This window comes from Talpa europaea (genome assembly GCF_964194135.1).
Source record: "Talpa europaea genome assembly, chromosome: 7".
In the NCBI taxonomy this organism is placed as follows: Eukaryota; Metazoa; Chordata; class Mammalia; order Eulipotyphla; family Talpidae; genus Talpa; species Talpa europaea.
In genome coordinates, this window is record NC_140074.1 from 116,543,573 (window position 1) to 116,564,612 (window position 21,040).

The 21,040-nt window shown below is 48.2% G+C and overlaps 1 protein-coding gene across 1 annotated transcript; it reads left to right on the top strand.

Moving 5' to 3' along the window:
• Window positions 1-8,366: 8,366 nt before the first annotated feature.
• On the top strand, window positions 8,367-20,272 carry GIP (gastric inhibitory polypeptide; the record flags this gene model as incomplete). Its single annotated transcript, XM_084237971.1, has 6 exons — window positions 8,367-8,452; window positions 10,261-10,407; window positions 10,962-11,051; window positions 11,803-11,904; window positions 19,427-19,784; window positions 20,195-20,272. The coding sequence occupies 6 exons, from the start codon at window positions 8,367-8,369 to the stop codon at window positions 20,270-20,272; spliced, it is 861 nt and encodes a 286-aa protein (XP_084094097.1).
• Window positions 20,273-21,040: the final 768 nt, after the last annotated feature.

The following is a 21,040-nucleotide window of genomic DNA, read 5'->3' on the forward strand; positions in this document are numbered from 1 at the left end:
ACTACACAGTGGGAGACCTGACTGAGTGATCAAAATTATCATCAGTCATGGGCAGATAGACATCTTGCTCCTCCAGGAAAAGGACATACTGATTTTTCTAGTACACTGGTCAGGATGTATGACTTGACTCTAACCTGCAGCAGACATCAGACGGACATATACATATACAGAAAATGGTCTGTACTATTTAAAATATCAGTAATATAAAAGAGGAAGAAAGATTGGGAACTGATTAAAAGAAAATAAAAAGACATGACAATTAAATGATATCCACGGTTCTGACTGGATCTAATAATGGAGGGGGAAATAACTAAAAAGAGAGCCTCCCTGGTGGCGCAAGGGGTTAAAGCACCACACTATGAAGCAATCTGCAGCCTTGACAGCATGAGTTCGATCCCTGGCCAGCCAGGGAGCAACCCACATGACAAGGCAGACCTCTCCTGTCTCGCCCACTGCTCCCCTCAGCAGTGTATTTCAGTCAGTCTGCCTGTTCTCTTCCCACTCTGTCTCTGGTGAATCCTCTCTCACACACACACACACACACACACACACACACACACCCCGCCCCCACATCTCTGGCCTGTATATCAGTTCTTGTATGCATAAATAAAAAAGTCTTAAAAAAAAAAAAAAGAAAAAAGAAATAACTAAAAAGACATGACTGGGCAATTGAAGGAAATGGAATATGTCTTATATCAATGTTAAATATACTGAATTGGAGAACTATACTTATAGTGGCCATTTAAGTAAGTTTCCTTGTTTTTAAGTAATAGATCTGGAAACAGTAAGTGGCAAAGGAGCATGATGTATATAATCTGCTCTCAAATGTTTGGAAGATACATAATAAAATGAATCAACAAATGTGATGAAATGTTAAAATCCAGGAGTATAGTAGAACTTGCTTATTATTTCTGCAAATTCTCTGTAAATTTTAAATTATTTCAAAATGAAAGGTTTAAAAAATATCCAGACTAATGACTTTGGAGTCTCAGGAAATGACACTGAGGCATTGGGATTTTAAAAAGATTTCCAGCAGCTTCTTTCTACTTGCTAGACAGGATACTGCCTGGTTCATGAGTTGTTCAATACATCTTTACAAAAATTTTTAAATAATTTTTTATAAAGAGGCATGTGTTTTTATTTATTTATTCGTTTGTTTTGTTTATACATGCACTGGGTACAGTCAGAAGTGCAGGAGGGTGAGAGAATTCACCAGAGCCAGAGCGGGGAGCAGAGCAGGCAGAAGGACCGAAGTACACTGCTGAGGGGAGCAGCGGGCGGCAGGAGAGGTCTGCACGCCATGTGGGACCCTCATCCGGTGGCCGGGGAGCAGCCGGGGATCGAACCGGCGCCTCAGAGGCTGCGGGCAGCTTCGCAACCCAGCGCTCAACCGCTGTGCCACCGGGGAGGCCCTAAATAATTTTTTAAATAATAAAAAGCTTTCCAGGTAGGGTTGCCAGATTTGGCAAATATCAGTATGCTCAATCAAATTTGAATTTTGGATAAACAATAACTTAAAACAGTTTTGTTTTTGTTTTTGTTTTTAGTATAAATATGTCCCATGCAGTATTTGCTGCCTAACTGGCAAGGACTCTCTGGGGATGCAACTCATTCTGACAATTGTAATCTGCTTGACTCTGGAATATAGAGAAGTTGCTTGTTTTATCTGTCTCCAATATCTAAACTCATCTCAGTCCCCAATCTTTCAGAGGAGACAGAGATCAGTATAAGTAGATAGTAAATGGCCAGAGTTTATGAGAATCAAAAGAAATGTTTAATGAATAGAGCATCTTCAATAACGATGACAATGAAGGTCAGCAACTTCTAGGGTTGACTATGTCAACAGCAGCCAACCTCTAAGGTGACGCCAAGGGAATCAGGTTCCTGAGTCTCTGTTTTGGTGCCAGGTGTGGTGTGGACAACAAACATCTGAAAAGATGTGCACCTCTGCCCCTAAATCATATACAGGCAGGGCCTCCCCTGGTGGTGCACTGGTTGAGTGCTGGATTGAGAAGCTGCCTGCAGCCTCTGCAGCGCCGATTCGATCTCCAGCTGCTGGGCGAGGGTCCCACATGGCGCAGATCTCTTCTGCCGCGTGCCCGCTGCTCCCTTCAGCATAGTATGGTCAGTCTGCCTGTTGTGTTCCCCGGTCTGGCTCCGGTGAATCCTCTCATCCTCCCGCACTTCTGACTGTACCCAATGCTTGTATAAATAAATAAATCTTTAAAAAATAAATAAATAAATAAATAAATAAATAAATAAATAAATAAATAAATCATATACAGGCAAAAGATCCTTCTGGAAAGTATCTATCACCGTCCAAGCAATGTTACCTGAATTAAAAACAAATACTTAAAATAAGTAAATTAATCAGTATTAGTTGTTTTAAGCTAAGATTTGGAGTAGTTTGTTAATAACCGATATCTCAAAATACAAAGTGGCATGATGTATTTTCTGAGTATGGTGTTTCCCAAATCAATTCTTTGGGGTCCAAACTATTCCAGTTCCCATTTAAAGAAAGGTAAACTGAAGCACAGAAAGAGCAAGTTGTGGGCCTCCCTGGTAGTGCAAGGGGTTAAAACGCAACCTATGAAGCTATCTGCAGCCACTGCATCAGAGTTTGATCCCGGCTAGGGAGCAACCCACATCGCATAGCAGACCTCTCCTGCCTCACCTCGCTGCTCCCTGTCAGCAGTGTATTTCAGTACATCTGCCTGTTCTGCTCCCCACTCTCTCTGGTGAATCCTCTCACCCACCAGCACCTTTGGCCTACACCTTAACTCTTGTATGCATAAATAAATAAATCTTTTTTTTTTTTTTAAGAACTGGGATATAGGACAGAGGCGCAGGAGGGTGAGAGGATTCACCAGAGACAGAGCGAGGAGCAGAACAGGCAGATGGACCAAAGACACTGCTGAAGGGAGTAGCGGGCGAGGCAGGAGTGGTCTGCCGCACCATGTGGTTATCTTCCTGCCTGGCTGGGAATTGAACCCACGCTGCAGAGGCTGCAGACAGCCTCATAGCACTGCACTCAACCTGCTGCGCCACCAGGGAGGTCCATAAATATATAAATCTTAGAAAAAGAAAGATCAAGTTGCTCTACATCACCCTGCTGTTAAAGAACAGGCAGGTATGTTTCCAAAGTCCTCACCCCTAACATGGAATTCCACAGCCTTCCACGTCCTGGCTGCTGGACAGAGTCAACCTGGCTTTATAATTTCATCTTATTTAATTCTTCCCGTAGAGTGAGGCAGAGATCAGTTCAGAGAATACCTGCAGCCAACACTGGCAGGATGCCTTTGCGTTCACAAGACACCAACCTCACCCTTCCCTAGGAGGAAGAGTACAGCTTTCCTTGTCTTGACCCTGATTTAGAGATGGGGCAGGTTAAGGTTCAGAGTGGATAAGAGATGGGCAGGAGGAAGCTGGGACTTGAGTCTCTCTCCTCTTCTCTCCTTTTCTCTCCTCTTCTTTCTTCTTCTCTCCCTCCTCTCCCCTCTTCTCCCCTCCCCTCCTCTCCATCCACTTCTCTCTCTCCATCCCTAATCTAATTAATGAAGGTTATGTTTTTGGGGGGCATTCACTGGGGACTCTGGAAGCTGCTCCAGTCTTCACATCCCCGTGCATAGAAAAGGAAGGGAAAGCAGACTTCACCCCCACCCCACCCCCGCCACACCCCATTTCCTTTCTTACCTGGGAGCCAGCATTCAGGAATGCTGGGTCTGGGAGGTTCAGACGTTTTATCCTAAATACATCACCAATTCTTTCCCTTCCCCTGGGAGAAGAACCTCCCTCCCTCCCTTGTGGCCACCCCTTCCCAGTTCTAACTGTCCAGGGCAGTTATCCCAAGGATTAGTCTACAACTATGAAGGGCTGAGCTATTTTCTTGACAAACAAAAGCAGACAATATGGCCTTTGAAAACGCCAAAAAGGGTTGAGTTTAGAACTGAGAGGGGACTTCCAAATTGATCCCTTGCAGCAAAGGATCAAGAAAGGCTAGTATATTCTTTCTCGAAGATCCTTCTGGAAAGTATCTATCTGGACCAAAGTGGTACTGAGGGCGGAGGTGGGCACAAATGCTGGGGACCATGACTAAATTGGTGCCACACGGGGGAGGAAAGCTGGAGGTAGTCCTTCTGACAACCAGGGTAAACCAGAACTTGCAGAGCTTGTCATGGTTCATGTTGCCTCTTGTCTCCTCTGAGGGAGGAGGATTAATCTACCACCTGGTGTAAGAGGGGAGCTGCTCTCTGAGTCAGCTGTGAGCTTGAAGACCAAGTGAAATTCAAAAGCAGCAGCAGGCGCAGGGGGGCTGCTGCCAGCCCTCTGCTTCACCCTGGCCTGGCTGTGAGCTGGGGCCCGGAATGTCTGCAGTGGCCCTGAAGGCCTGGTGGAGGGGGTGGGGGTGATGAGACACCACGGATGAGCTGGGAGAGCCAGCGAACCTCAAAGGTTCTGTCTGAGGCTGCTCCAGCTCTCACCCTGGAACTCTGATTCAAAACCCAAGGGAGGGTTGCAAAGCTGCCCGCAGCCTCTGCAGCAACAATTCAATCCCCGGCCACCAGGTGAGGGTCCCACATGGCACGCAGACCTCTCCTGTCTCGCCCGCTGCTCCCCTCAGCAGTGTATTTCATCACTCTGCCTGCTCTGCTCTCCACTCTGACTCTGGTGAATTCTCTCACCCTCCCAGTGCTTGTATAAATAAATAAATAAATAAATAAATCTTTAAAAAAAAAAAAAAAAAGCCCAAGGGAGCTGGGGAGCCAGAGCCTGTGTTCTCTTGGGACAGTGATGCCCATCACCCCCTCCCTACGCTGACTTCCGTGAGCCCCCAGACGTCACCAGCTCCAATGCTCCACCTGTCTGGGTCATCAGCCTTTGCATATGGGGGCATCCTCCTGTCTCCGTATCCCCTGTGTCCTCTCTCACCCCTCAGCTGGAGTCCTGGAAATTCCCTGCAGTGAATTAGATCTCTACAACCCCCTGAGCCTCCCCTCCCTGCATAACCCTGGACTCTGCACCCCAGACTTCTCACTATGGTATGGATGGGCTGGCCCAGTTGCCAGTTGGATTTATTAATTTTGGTCAAGTTTACAAGGCCCTGCTGATCCCCAGAAACTTCCCATGGCCAGTTTTGCCATTCTTTGGTTTCCCAGTATGCCCTGCAGGGAAGAGGCCTATGGGCCCCCCCTGGGAGTCTAATGTCTTGTCTAAGATCTGTCCCCACATACCTCCCTCCCTGAGGCCCAGGTCACACTCTCCCTAGTCTGCTCACTGTTAGAAATGAGAGTCAAAGATCAAAGGGGAATGGCGAGTGGGGCTGCAGAGAGAGCCCCTCCCAGAGGTGGGGTGGTGGGGACTTAAAGCATAATTTGGCTTTCAGCAAAACCCACCCCTCAGAAATTCACAGAGCCCCAGGCAGGGCCTCTGGGCTGCCAACCCATCACAAAACCTTCCTTGACTCTTGACTCTGGTGTGGCATCAGAATTAGGGGTCCCAGGAAATACTGTTCACCCTTCGTGGATATCCTCCACCTCCAGACAGCCTACCCAGATTTTAACAAACCCTCCTGACCCCATTAACTGTGCTGCTCAGCAGGAAGTGATCATGCAGCCTCCACATCCCCTTCAGAGGTCAAATCTGGATGGGTGTCTTAATCCTGGCCCATTGATAGCTGGGAGATGGAATTTGGAGAGCTTGCCCAGAGAGATGTTTTGCTAGATGGTGAGAAATGGGTGGTGGGTGGGCGAGGTTTCTAGGAAGCAGAGGTGAGTTGCCCTCCTGGTTCGGGTATCTCATCCCACACAAGCACTCAATTTCATGCTGGAGCTGCTCCTGGCTGGGGAGCTCACCTGGAAAGGAAAGGGGCCTTTATTAGGCCTGGAGCAGATAGGCATGAACTTGGCTGCTGATGGTTCAAAGTACTCCTGGCCAGTGGAGATAGGAGAGCCTGGGAAGGAGGCCTTGGGTTTGCCAAAAATGCAGTCTGTGCCCTGCCCCTTTAGACTAAGAGCCTGTGGACAGTTGGGTGCTAAGGACTTGGAGAAAGACAAAGGAAGCACCTGTGGGAGTCTCCAGCCTGGTGGGGGGAGACAGGACCCTTGGCCTCAGGAAGCTCCTGTACTATGGGGAAGACAGAACCCTGGATCACACCCCAGATCTCAGAAAGCCCAGGTCTGATCAGCGAGATAAAGCCCCTGCCTTGGAGAGCCTTCCAGTCTGCCAGCCTGCTCAGGGGTCCCCATTCTGATGACAGAGACAGGACCACATACTCTCATTTAGAAGCTAGGGCTTCTGGGCCTCCCTCGTGGTGCAAGGGGTTAAGCACCACACTATGAAGCTGTCAAGAGCCTCTGCAGCACAAGTTCAATCCCCGGCCAGCCAGGGAGCAACCCACATGGCGCAGCAGACCTCTCCTGTCTCGCCCGCTGCTCCCCTCAGCAGTGTATTTCAGTCAGTCTGCCTGTTCTGTTTCCCACTCTGTCTCTGGTGAATCCTGTCACTCCCTTCATCTCTTGCCTGTACCCCAGGTCTTGTATGCATAAATAAATAAATCTTAAAAAAAAAAATAGAAGCTAGGGCTTTTGAGGAGAGACCTGTGGTTGTTTCATTATTATTATTATTATTATTATTATTATTATTATTTATTGTTTGTTATTCAGAAGGGTAAGTTTACCAAGAAAAAGAGACAAGAGACAAAAAAGTGACATAGCCGCAGGTGGGCAGAGCTGCATTTGGAAAAGACGGGTTTGTCTAAAGAGATGCCTGCGCAGACACAGGCAGGCAGTCTGGGGCTGGAGCTGCCTTCTTCATAAATCGTTACAGAGTTGTAGCCTCCACCATCTCTCCCTGAGTTCTCAAGGCATAAATGTGCGTCATCCCTCCACTCCGTCACTAAGCAGGGAGACAGTTTGAGTGCAAGTTCTCAATCTACACAGCTATCCACAAGGAGCCCCCATTTCCATGTTCCCTTGACCCTTTACCCTCTCACTCTCCAGTCCTTTCTTGGCCTTTTGGGAGCTCCCCACCCAGATCACAAAGGGGACATTGCCAAAACCGGCCACTATTTCCAGAGCTGGGGTTCAAGTGACTCACCCACCTAGAAGTGACCTGCTGTCAGTGGGAGTGCCCCCATCCACCCTGTCCCAAGCCTGCCCCTCACCAAAGTCATTCTTTCTGAGGGTACCTCTAAAGGAAGTGGGGGATAGAATACTGGGTCCTGCACCCAGAAGGGAGGAGCAGGGAGAAGTATGGGGCACTTATGGTCCCCTAGGGGCAGGCCCGGATTGCAGTTGGAGATACCCAAATGTTAATCACCAATTAGCACAGTTCAAGTGGAAAGGGCAACTTTATTATGTGTAATGTGTGGGCTTAATTTCTTGAGATAAGATGCTTTTAGGCTAATCAGTGGCTCTTGGTGCCTGCATATATAAAGGAGCGACAGGGGAGACCTTCTTAAGGCTCCCAAGTGCCAGAAGGTAGGAGGGGGAGACCTAGTCTTGTCCTTCTTCAGGAAGAGCCAGGAAGGAAGTCTGGTAAGAGGGCAACTGGGATGGGGGATGGACATGCTTCTGGAGAGGAGGTGGGTCTTGGCACCCCTGAGGTGCTCTGTACCCTCACAGCTCACTGTTCCTCTCTATTAGAAACAGGAAGGTGGAGGTATGGGGGCCTTTAACACCCAGGTGACAAAGGTAGAAAGAAGGACTTCTGCAGAAGGTTCATGTCTAACTTTGGTTTGCAGCTCTTGGAGGGGAGGTTCCTTATTGCTCTGCCTCTCTACAGGAGAGACATTGGGTAACATGAGCCAAGGGGCAGACTCAAGGGAGAATGTCCCTGAGCTAAGACTGTGAAACCAAGAAGGGAAGCATGGATGGTTCTATATGTGTTTTTCAGCCCAGGCAAGAGGCTGTGATTTAGGTGACAGACAGCCAATTTGAGAGCTGCAAAGCTGGCTGGTATGAACTTTGGAGGACCCCAAGGCGAGAATCTTGCCCAACCACATGCCTGTGGTGTCTAGTCACCGCAGCCAGGAAGGGGGTCACACACACGGGTCTCCACTGTGTTCTTCTGCCTGGATCTCTCCCCACTGCCCTCCGCCCGGCCCACTCCGACTGCACTTAGAAATGAAACAGAACAAAAGCAGGGTCACCTCTTGGCCAGGCTCCACTCCCTCCTAGTCACTAACTCTAATGCCTAGCACCCCCACCCTCCTCCAAACATTGCTCCAGCCTCTTAGGAAAACCCCAACTCCCAGGGCTCAGTGCCTCCGGCTCTCAGAACCCTTAATGACTCCGAGGGCCCAGAAGTGCCCCTCACCTTTCATCCTGGCCCTTCTCCTCTCTCAGCTCAGGAAGTCACCCTTGGAAATGATGGCCCTGAAGATCTTCTCTCTGCTGCTGGCGTCCCTGCTCCTGGCCCTGGTCCTAGGGGAGAAGGAAGAGAGCAGCTCTAGGTAGGAGAGATGGGAAGGGAGGGAACTGGGGCAGGGGAGGGGAGGGCTGGGGAATGACTTGGTTGTTTCTGGATTCAAGGGGGAGGTGAGAAAAGGAGGAACCCCAGGCCAAGAAGAAAGCAACTGGGGGTTTAGGAAGGGGTGGGGCTGCCAGCTGTCTGGTGCAAAGAGAGACCAGAAAAAGAATATTTGTTATGAGCTGCAGTTGCAACAGGAGACACTGTGGTTAGCTCTCTGGAAGAACCGCTCAGCAGTTAAGTGTCTGCAGCGATGATAGCATCTCTCTTCCTAAGAAAAGCTTTAGCCGTTCATCTATGCGTGCATTCCATCAAATTTTTTTAAATGATGTATGTATGTATGTATGTATATGTGTATGTATGTATGTATTTATGCATACAAGAACTGGGGTATAGGCCAGAGGTGTGGGGGGGTGACATGATTCACCAGAGACAGAGTGGGGAACAGAACAGGCAGATCAACTGAAATACACTGCTGAGGGGAGCAGCGGGCAGAGCAGGAGAGGTCTTCTGCGCCATGTGGGTTGCTCCTTGGCTGGGGATCGAACTTGTGCTGCAGCGGCTGCGGACAGCTTCATAGGTTGCATCTTAACCCCTTGCGCCACCAGGGTGGTCCTCATTCCATCAAATTTTATAGAGGGCCTCCTGTATGCCAGGCACCGGGGATATATGTGAGGAATGGTCCACAGAGGCACCCTGCCTTCATGGGCATGTGGACCAAAGAGGAACCAGACAAAGAACCATCTAGGCCTGTTGCAAATTGTCTTGAGTACACGAGGGAGAGCAGAGGGCATTAGGAGTGAGAACAGCTACAGGCTCTGATGGCCTTGCGGGGAACAGGAGAGGCTTGACTGAGTAGATTGGGGCCTTCTTGGCTATAAGCCGAGCTGGGAACTTTGGCTATGTAAATTTGAGGCAGAGTTGTCAGAGACATGTACCAGAAGAGGCAGCCTCATGTAGAAGTTAAGATCTAGACCTGGGCCCAGTCTGCCTGGGGGTAAACCCTGGATCTGTCACCTGTGCTATGTGCTGAAGTAATCTTTCTACACCTTGGCTTCCTCATTCACAAAGAGTGGCTATAAATAGTCCTTCCTGCCTAGTGGTGTTCTGAGGATAAAATCAGTTGATGTGTATTAGAGGGTTTCTAAGGGACCTGAATCACTGCAAGAACTTTAGGCAGGGGAGGGGGATGGGGAGTGTGTGTGTCCCTGGTGCCTCAAGGGTAAGCGTCACCACCATGAAGCTATCTGCAGCACGAGTTCGATCCCCGGCCAGGGAGCTGACCCACATGGCGCACAGACCTCTCCTATCTCACCCCTGCTCCCTTCAGCAGTGAATTTCAGTCAATCTGCCTGTTCTGCTCCCTGCTGTCTCTGGTGAATCCTCTCACTCCTGTGCCTCTGGCCTGCACCCCAGTTCTTGTATGCATAAATAAATAAATCTTAAAAAAAAGAGCTTTATGGGGGTGCTTATTATCTTTAGTATCGAACCAGAGGACTTAATCAGCAATGACTAGGGCAAGAGGAGTAAAGGAGGAGCTGTGATCCAGTCCTTTGGGACAAGGGACTCTCAGACCCCTTTTTGCTAGGAAGTCAGAGCCACAAACACTGAGGATGCAGGGAGTGGGTCCTCGAGCCAGGATAAAGTCCAAGGGGCAAGGATAAGAGGGTGTCTCCATAAAAACTCAAGAAACGGTTGCTTTGTTCTCAAGCTTGGCCTACAGTTCATCAGCCCCTCCCCCTTTCCAGCTGCTATGGTACCCTGTCTTCTCTCTCCCTCCCTGTCCCTCAGATTCCATCCTAAGGTCAGTGGCCCCCAACCTCGAAGCCCCAGGTATGCTGAGGGAACTTTTATCAGTGACTACAGCATTGCCATGGACAAGATCCGCCAACAAGACTTTGTGAACTGGCTGCTGGCACAAAAGGGGAAGAAGAGCAAGTGAGTCGCTGCGCATGTCCACTCCTGTTCCTCTTGCTCTGCCTTCCTGTCTTCAGACAGGTGCCGTGCATAGCTGTGTGGGTCAGGTAATACCACACGGGAGGCACGCCCCTGTGTGCTAGATGACAGCATGGCGGCCCTGGCCAGGACCCTAGGCCCGTTTTCCAATCCTTTCCTCCTAAGGAAAGGGGTCCAAGGAAATTGTGGGGCTCACAAAGGATCCCAGGGGGCTGGGGATGAAGGTAAGGGGAGCTGAGCCGCTGCCATTGACTGTTTGGTGGTAGTCCCTTTATACTTTGGAAAAGGATCAACTGTTTCATCCTTCCTTCTCTTTGCCAAGACTCTTTCCCTGCCCTGCGTCTTTAGTCAGCATGGTTGATTCTGGAGAGCTTTTCACTGGCTGCTGAGGATAACGAGTGGTAAAATTCAGTGGAGAAAGGGGTACCCGTTCTGCTTCTCTGGTTGAGGTACCAAAAGATTCCATAGTTTCTTAGACTGGAGAATATCTGGAGTCTCCCCCAGTCCCACCCACTCCCAAATCTTTATCTTACCAGCTGGAAACACAACCTCACCCAGAGGGAGGCCCCTGCTCTGGAGCAGGCCCATCAATCTAACAGGAAGGAGGAGGCCAGGGAACAGCAGGGGTGAGTAAGCCCCCAGGGGAAAGGGTAGTGGTGGGGCCTCCTGACACGCCCCCACCTTATTGTTCCCTCCACCAGACCCCCTCCTCCCTCAAGCAGAGCTGAGGATCCAGATAAGAATCCTCTTCCACTCAGAGTTCAAAGAGGGGTCTTCATTGACCTCCTGAGGTCAGCCCCTTAAGGGAGAAGCCTGGGAGGAATGGGGGTGGGGTCCTGGAGGGGGTTGGGCACCAGGGTTTCTAAGATAGAGCTGAGTGTGCTGTTACGGAGTCAAGGAGAGTGGCAGTAGAGAAAGAGACCTCTGGCACTGGCTTCCCCACCTCTCTCTGCCAAGTTTCAGGAAGATACTGTGGAACAGGAGGACTCTCCCAAGGCCAGTCCCCCGAAATCAGTTACCCTGTCTCTGAGGAAGTTAGGAATCTATGGAACATGTCATTCTAACCAGTGAATATTCCCAATGTAAATCTTTTGGGTTTTTGGAATGCATTCAGGGAGTCTCATCAAGGTGGGTGGTGGTCTGTCGCTCCTACAAGAATTTTGTTTGGCTTTGCCCATAACCACCCCCACCTCCACACACACCAGCCCCTGCCAGATCTGGGTGGAACTTTGAAAGCTGAGATAACTGAGAGGCAGGCTGTTGTGTTGCTTCTCTCCTCAGCCCCAACCTGCCCCTGCAGTCCCAGTCCTAGTATTTACTCCCTCAGGCAGGGATCAGACTATAAGGGCTGCCTGGGCCTTTCTTTCTCCTTGGCAGCTCTGCACACAAGGACCTGAGTGATGAAGATTTGTTAAAGGATTTACTGTTTCAAGAGCTGCTGGCTTGGATGGTGGAACAGGCAAACCTCTGCAGGCTCAGGTGGGGGTCTGGGTAGTTTTAAGTGTTCTACACTGTGGTTATAAGCTGGAGCTTTGGGGTCAGATGCAAATTTAAATCTCCACCCAAGACATGCTGGCAAATTACTTAGCTTTTCTGAACATGTTTTTGGAAGGTAACTAAGATAATTCCATGGAAAGCGCTGGGAGCAACAGGTGAGGAACACTAAGAGTTCCACAATGTTGACAGTGATAATTACCACTTGCACTTCTTACTCAGTTTCCTCCAGGTGAGATGCTACCCTCAGCACCCCTCCCCATCTGGGCTGTGTTATTCACCCTATTCTCAGCTTTCCCCCGGTACCATGGGCCATGACACCTTCCCAGTGATAGACTCTTTATAGCTGGAGGCATGTTGGCCCTCTCTGTAGCCACCACTGGTCCTAATTGTTCTTGAATCCATCTCACCAGGTAGCAAGTGTTTCAATCTATCATGCCCCCAAAGTGAGGATGGCTAAATACCACGGAGAGATCCATTCACCTAAAGGGTGAGACTCGACACTTGCTTGAGACACAGATACCAAGGCAAAGGCAAAGAAACCAAAACACACTCAGACTTCGGTGCTGGGAAGCCAGGGAAGGATTGAGGGAACAAACCTGGGGTGGCTTAGTGTAAGAGGGTAAGAAGGGAGAGGTAGTGTGACCGGAACAATGAAGTATGAGAAAGCCTCCATGGGAGGGTAGCTTACAGTCTGCACTTTCTTGAATTAGTTTGATTAGTTATGATTTGAAAAGTAATTTGGAGATAGGATCAGGTGAGCTATGGCTGCATGTTGGGATAAGTTGGTTTTGCTGACCCTAGGCTGATAATGAGCTCCACCACTTCTTCTTCTCTCTCCACCCTCCCCAGGTTTCAGTGATTCTTACCAAAGCCAGCTCAGGATTGGTGTGTGCCCTCCACATACTGTGCTCCCACCATAGCCCCACTCCCGGGTACCCAAGAGAAACCAAACCAATAAAGCTTAAGCTGACATAAAATCTCTGTGCCCATTGTCAAATACTTATTCAAATGTCTAGAGCATTAGCAGTGTATGTTTGTGCGTGTGCCACCCATTAAAAATGAGACATGGCTCTTACCTGCATCTGTTAATTCATCCACTTATTCTACGAACATTTACTGGAAACTTCACATAGGCAGGAACTGTGCCAACCACTGGGTATACGCCTTGAAAATCAACATACAAAAACCCTATTTAAATGAGGTTAGGAGGCTAGAAGAACCTTCCTAGGTACATTCAATCAGCAACTACAGGACCCAACATGCCTTCCACCAGAAGTGATGTTGCTTCCCCACCACGGTGGAAGAAATGTTCTTTACTCGGCAGCAGCCCTTCCAAAGACTATCTAAGGGGGTGCCGGCTTTTGATCTAGGAAAGTGCATGTCAGCCTCACCAGGAGACTGTGCTTTCCAAATTTCCTTATTGTTATTGTTTCCAAATAAACCCATTTTGTTGATTCATTGGTTGCTTTTTGTTTGAGATCAGCAACAGCAACACAGCAAACAATCCTTATCCCTGGAGGATTTACAGTCTAGTGATAAAGATGGACTTTAATCTTTAAACACACAAACACATTAGGAATCACACAGTGTGCTAAGTTTTTATTTTTCTATCGAATTAACCTTGCATATGACATTGCTTCAGGTGTGCATCAACGTGTGTCTATACTACATTAAGTTTACCACTAAATGTCCAGTTCTGCTCCCATCATACAGCTGACCCCTTTGACCCAATATACCCATGCACCCAGTATGCTAAATTTTGTGAAAAAAGACTAGAGTGGGGGCCTCCCTGATGGCCCAAGGGGTTAAGCACCAGACTATGAAGCAACCACAGCCTCTGCAGCATGAGTTCCATCCCTGGCTGGCCAGGGAGTTACACACATGGCGCAGCAGACTTCTCTTGACTTGCCCGCTGCTCCTCTCAGCAGTGTACCTCGGTTAATCTGCCTGTTCTGTTCCCCACTCTGTCTCTGGTGAATCCTCTCACCCCCCTGGGTCTCTGGCCTGTACCCCAGCTCTTGTATGCATAAATAAATAAATCTTTTATTTATTTATTTATACATACATACATACATACATACAAGCACTGGGTACAGTCAGAAGCGTGGGAGGGTGAGAGAATTCACCAGAGCCAGAGCGGGGAGCAGAACAGGCAGAAGGACCGAAGTACACTGCTGAGGGGAGCAGCGGGCGGCAGGAGAGGTCTGCGCGCCATGTGGGACCCTCCTCCCGTGTGGCCGGGGAGCAGCCGGGGATCGAACCGGCGCTGCAGAGGCTGTGGGCAGCTTCACAACCCAGCGCTCAACCGCTGCGCCACCGGGGAGGCCCTAAATAAATAAATCTTAAAAAAAAAAAAAAGACTAGAGTGCTACTAGGGAGGGTAAAGAAGCCTTATGTAGAAGAAGTGGGGTCATCAGGAGAGCCTCACCGAGAAAATGACTCTTATGCTGAGTGAGATTTGAAGGATAAAATGGCCAAAGGACTGGTGGACTGTGGATCATTCTAAGGAAGCAGCAGTGTCAGGTCCACAATGGCAGCCAGCAGAAGTCTGACAAAGGAGCTTGAAGAAATCTGCAAATGTGGAATGAAAAACTTCCCTAACATCCAGGCTGAGGAAGCTAATTTATTGACTTGATGAGGGCTTATCGTCTTTGACAACCCTCTATATAAGTGGTCTTCATAGTTGAAATCAACTTTCTAGCACTGAAAATCACATTTAAAACCAAAATCTGGGGCCTCCCTACTGGCACAAGGGGTTAAGATGCAGCACTATGAAGCTGTCTACAGCCACTACAGCACAAGTTCGATCCCCATCCAGGGAGCTGACCCACATGTCATAGCTGACCTCTGCTGCCTCGCCCGCTGCTCCCCTCAGCAGTGTATTTCAGTACATCTGCCTGTTCTGCTCCCCATTCTGTCTCTGGTGAATTCTCTTCCCACATCTCTTGCCTGCACCCCAGCTCTTGTTTGCATAAATAAATAAATCTTTAAAAAAAAAAAAGGAACAACAACAACAACAAAAAAGGAAGAAAAATCTATTACCTAAACACAGATGAAAAAGGGCAGGTCTGTTTGCCAATAACTACTGCTGAAAACTGGAAGATAGCACCAAAACTGATGAGTAATCTAGTCCCTTAGAGCACTGGTGAATGACCCCCCCAACCCAAACCACCCTCTTCAGGCTGACCTAACGAAATACTCTAAGAACTGTAAAGAAGACCATAAGAATGTTGGAGAGTTTACAAATAAATATGGGGAAAAGTGACCCGTGGAGTAAAATCTCCCATGATTGCTTCCACAGTGAGTAGAGATAACCCCCAAGAGTGCATTCAGACACCCTGCAAAGCTGGACTCCCGAAAACTTAAACATGTCACCACCTGGTGTTTGCATGTGGCAGTTACTAACTTCCTCCAGTTTTCTTAATCAAAAGTGGTCTAAATAGCCTGTAAAGAAAGGATTAAAAATGTAAGACATTCTAAAACACACACCTACACACAGAACGAGTGAAGCCTTAATAAATATTAGCCAATGTTATTGTTATGTAGCAAAGTGGACAATAGGGAGAGGAACACAGGTAGAGGCTGATCAGAACACTTAAGAGCTTTTGGATTTTCTCCTCAGTACAAGGGAGAGTCCTGGTAGAATATTAAGCAGGAACAGATCAGAGAAGATCTATTTGCATTTCCAAACAATCACTCTGATGATTGTGAAGATTATATTGAGATGAACAGGGATGAAAGTGGAAGTGGAAGACTGCTCCTGTAGGATTCTAGGCTTACACTAGGGTGATGGAGGAGAGGGCGAAGGGAAGTGGGCAAACTTGTCCCAAACTTAATACCTTTTTTTTTTTAATTTTAATTTTTTTTTAAAGATTTTTTTTTTTTATATAGAGGCATGTTTTCTCCCTTCCTTCCTTCCTTCCTTCCTTCCTTCCTTCCTTCCTTCCTTCCTTCCTTCCTTCCTTCCTTCCTTCCTTCCTTCCTTCCTTCCTTCCTTCCTTCCTTCCTTCCTTCCTTCCTTCCTTCCTTCCTTCCTTCCTTCCTTCCTTCCTTCCTTCCTTCCTTCCTTCCTTCCTTCCTTCCTTTCTTTCTTTCTGTTTATACATGCACTGGGTACAGTCAGAAGCGCGGGAGGGTGAGAGAATTCACCAGAGCCAGAGCGGAGAGCAGAGCAGGCAGAAGGACCGAAGTACACTGCTGAGGGGAGCAGCGGGCGGCAGGAGAGGTCTGCGCGCCATGTGGGACCCTTCTCTGGTGGCCGGGGAGCAGCTGGGGATCGAACTGGTGCCGCAGAGGCCTCGGGCAGCTTCGCAACCCAGCGCTCAACCGCTGCGCCACCGGGGAGGCCCTTTTTTTTTAATTTTTAAAAAAATTTATTTATACAAGCACTGGCTACAGTCAGAAGCGTGGGAGGGTGAGAGAATTCGCCAGAGCCAAGGGGAGAGCAGAGAAGGCAGACTGACAAAGTACACTGCTGAGGAGAGCAGCAGGCTGCAGGAGAGGTCTGCGTGCCATGTGGGACCTCACCTGGTGGCCGGGGATCGAACCGGCGCTGGGAGGCCCCCAAACCTTATACCTTTAACTTCCAGTGTTCCAAGCCTTCCTGAGCTCAGTCTGCTGACTTCTCCCACGCCCTGCATTCGCAGAAGGCAAGGTTGTTTCTCCTCCTTAGCTGGGACTACCTTTGCCTTGAATATTACCTCTTCTATCAAAAGTGATCACGTCAAAAAAAAAAAAAAAGTGATCACGTCAAATGTGATCTAGTCACGATTCAGTGGCCCAGAGTTAAACACACTTAGATTCAAATCCCTTACTAGGTCTGTGACTAGGCAGGTTTTCCTCTCTCTGAGCCTCAGTTTCTTGCCTGGGAAGAAAAAAAAAAAAAAAAAGATAAAGAAGTATCTTCCTCATAGGATTGAAGTAAATATTAATTAAGATAATTCCTGGTACAGTGTAAGTGGTCAATGAAAGTTAACTTTTGCCATTCTTCTTCACACACTTAAGCCTCAGTTTCCTCAGTTTAAAAATACAAGGGTATTAGTTTAAAAATCAGGGAGTAGCAAACTGGATAGGCTGGACGACTGTGCCAATAACATGAATGAGCAAAGTGGGAAGGGTGCGGGACAATGGGGAGGATGCAGACTGTGAAAATGGAAAAGACAAGCTCCCCTAAAGCCTTCTGCTGACCAAACAAAACTTTTGAGAATTGAATTCGCCTGAGGGCTGCCAGTTTGCAATCTCTTCCTTCCCCTCTGACCTCCTTGATTTCCTCTCCTCTAAACTGCTGGAGTTCTGACAGTGTGCACCACACAACTGAGAGCATACCTCTGCTCAGAGGGTATATTCTAGTGATGCTCCATAGAACTCTTTATGTAGGCAAGTTTGGATCCATATTTCTGGGATCTTGGATATGAGTGTGTGGGGTTGGGGGAAGGGTGTCAGTGAATCAGGTTTTTTAAAAATAAATAAATAAACAAATAAATAAATAAACAAACAAATAAATAAATACACACACACACACACACTGTTCTCACTATGGGCTAGGCATTGTGCTCCAGACTTAATCAACCTCATTGGGGAAAAAATTATGTTGATCTTTAAAGCCTCATCAAAACCCTTTAAGATAACACCATAATAGATGTCAACCACACACAACAGCGCCTCCAGGAGGTCGAGAATTAAAAGTTGTGCTCTGGGCCTCCCTGGTGGCACAGGGGTTAAAAGACAGGGTTTTCAAGCTGTTGCCAGCCAGGGAGCAACTCACACACATGGCGCAGCAGACCTCTCTTGTCTCCCCAGCTGCTCCTCTCAGCAGTGTATTTCAGTACATCTGCCTGTTCTGCTCCCCACTGTCACTGGTGAATCCTTTTACCCCTGCACCTCTGGCCTACACCCCAGTTCTTGTATGCATCAATAAATAAGTCTTTAAAAAATATATAAATAAAAAAGAAGGGACAAATCTGTGTCTGAGAATGTAAATTTGTGTCAAAGGTGGCTTATGCTGTCTGGGCTATATATCTGAGGACATATGAAAGTGAATCTGAAGATATGGCTATGAAAGGCTGAGTGATTGCTTAACTTTGGTCCTTGCATCCATTAACCTTAGATTCTGCTTCAAGTAACAGAAAAACACAAACTAATCACTGCTTTAACAAACTGAACATTATTTTCTTTATTGTAAACATCTAGAGACAGGCTGCCAATTCATGACTGGTATGCTGCGCTCCACAAAATTCTCAGGCACCCAGGTTTACCGGGCTTGGAATCCATTGTCTCTCAAGGTCTGAAGTGACAGCTAAATGTCCAGCTACCCATTTCTGTTCCCTTCCTTTTTCTTTCTCCTTCTATTTGAAACCTCTCTGGTATTATTCACACACATGTTTTCTCCCTGCTGAAGAAATGTAGGCTAGCTCAGTTTCTACCATAGAACTTCTTGCCATCATATTCAATTAACAGCTGGCTAGGTCTCCTGTGATGTACCACAGACCTCAATTTCAACATGTCCGAAACCACTCTTAATTACTTCCCGAACTTCATTTTGTGGTCCCCCATTTCTGAATACTGCCAGAAAATTGAAAACTTAATCAAGCCTGAAAACTTAACAATTGTGCTGACTTTCCATCCAATCTGTCCCCATTTTAATCAGTGTTACCATCTTACCTTCTTAGCATTTCATGAATCTCTCCTATTCTCACTGCCCTCATCATTTGTTTCAGTTTGTTATAAATGACGTAATTAAGCCCAGATTTGCTGTTTTTTTTTAAACAAAAATTTGATATTAATATACCCTGATTTAAGAATCCCCCAATTAGGGTCTCCTTGGTGGTGAGGGGTTAAAATCTCAGCGCTGTCAAGCTATTGCCAGCCACTGCAGCATGAGTTCGATCCCAGCCAGGGAGCTGACCTACATATGGCACAACAGACCTCTCTTGTCTCCCCCCTCAGCAGTGTATTTCAGTGGATCTGCCTGTTATGCTCCCCACTCTGTCTCTGGTAAATCCTTTCACCGTCCCTCCTGCACTTCTGGCCTGTACACTAGTTCTTGCACATATAAATAAAAATAAATCTTAAAAAAAAAAAAAGAATCCCCCATTAGCTCCTTGTTAAACTAGGTAATGCCATCGAGATGACCTATGGAGCTTTCCAATCATACAGAAGACTATTTTTCACCGCGGATCTGATGAGTAACAGTCATAACTGACTGGTAGTTATGTGCCAGGCACGCACTAAATGCTTTGTTGTATATTTGCTCACTTAATCCTCCCAATAACCTCATGAGTTGCTATTATTCTCTCACAAAAGATCAAAGAATTTGTCTGAAGTTACAGAGCTGAGCTATGGAGCTTGGTCATCTAACTCGAGTTCTAGTTTTTAACCGCAAGGCCTTCCTAGGTGTGAATCTCTGCGTGATTTCAACAGGTAAATTCATGAGAGCGGCCTGGATTCTCCTTTATGCTCACAATGGAACCCTCGGCGTCCAACTCTGCACGCATTCGGTGGCCAGAGCACTGGATGACCTGCTGGAGGCCGGGGTGGGAGTGGAGGGGGGGTCGTGGGAAGATCAGGTCAAGGCGCCCGCGTGGAAAGTGAGCCGGGGGCAGCGCGAAGCTGGCTGGGGGCCCGTATCCGCGTCTTCTCGACCATCGGGTTTCGTCGTGCCCCGCGACCAGCAAAAGGCGGGGCGGCTGGGCCCCGGGCCGCAGGAGCTCTCCGCCCGCGGCAGGAAGCAGGCGACGGGCTTCCGGCGCGCGGAGTTGACGCGCGCCTCGCGCTTCCGCGTTGGGGAGCTGCCGGCGGATCCCGGGAAGCGGAGACCCGGGGAGACCCGGGGTCCCGGCTGCGGGGCGGCCCGCGGGCCCAGGGCGGGATGCACCGCCGCGGGGTGGGAGCTGGCGCCATCGCCAAGAAGAAGCTTGCTGAGGTGAGGGGAGAAGGCCCATCCACAGCCACCCCTGACCCGCGAGGGACTGAAGCCGCGGAGCAGAGCTCTGTATCCTCAGCTCGCCTGCCGTCAGAATCTGACAGCCTTCACCTTCCTGGGAAACTGAGTTTCTCCTGCTTCCGGTGGCTTGGAATGTCAGCACCCCCAGATCCACCAGCCAACCCCCTCCCCCTCCCCCCAAATTTGACTACAGATGAGTCTCTTCAACTTCCTCCTCCCTCTCCCTAAGAAGCTGTTTAAGAACGACCCTCCTCTTTTCATACTTCAGCTGAGTCATGAAGTATGAGGCAGCGCCCACTCTCAACTCACGCTGGTCTCTTTGTCTGACAGGCCAAGTATAAGGAGCGAGGGACTGTCTTGGCTGAAGACCAGCTGGTGCAGGTGAGTCTGTTAGAGGGCCCGAGGTAGGAAGGGAGCCCCGCCAAGGTTGGAAAGGATGCCTTTGATGTAAACAAGACTGTTTGGATTGAACTTTTAAGTAGGGTAGATGGCAAGTCCTTCCGATTTCTGGGCTGCTCAAATCCCTTAGGTGACTTGCTAATCACAATGATAGTTAACGTCTCTGGGTGATTACCTGCGTGTAGCGTTCCAGGCATCTGTCCATTTTCTTTACATACACTATTATGTTCTTTCCTCTTTACAATCCTATCAGGAACTTTATTCTTTCCAGTTTAGACTTGAGGAGACTTGGGTGTCGAGTAATTTATCCCAGGTCACATGGGTAGTAAATGCTGGAGCTGTTTGATTTAGGTCTTCAGGGTATGTGTGCGGGAGGTTTACTTTAAATGCCTAAGAATAACATGAAAACATTGCTTTGGCAGACTCCTTCTCTAACACTTCCCTTTTCTGTACATGCTTTGGTGAATTCTGTTGTTACTGGTGAAGGTGAGGAGGAGGCAAGGCAAACTGGCCCTGGAGTTGAGGAGAGCTAGTAGACACAGGCTCTGCTCTTCAGAAGTTCGCACTCACGGCAGTAGCAACGGAAAGTTTCTAATATGCAGCAAATGAGGAAATGTCGGACCAAGAGATAGGCTGTTATTTAGGGAAAGAAAAGGAGTATACAAATAGGAAGTCAAAAAAATCTCTAAACCATTTGTATTGAGCTTTAGAATATCATCTGCTGCACCCACATCCTCCATTGGGAATTCTCTACCTGGAGTTAATCCCCAAGGATGT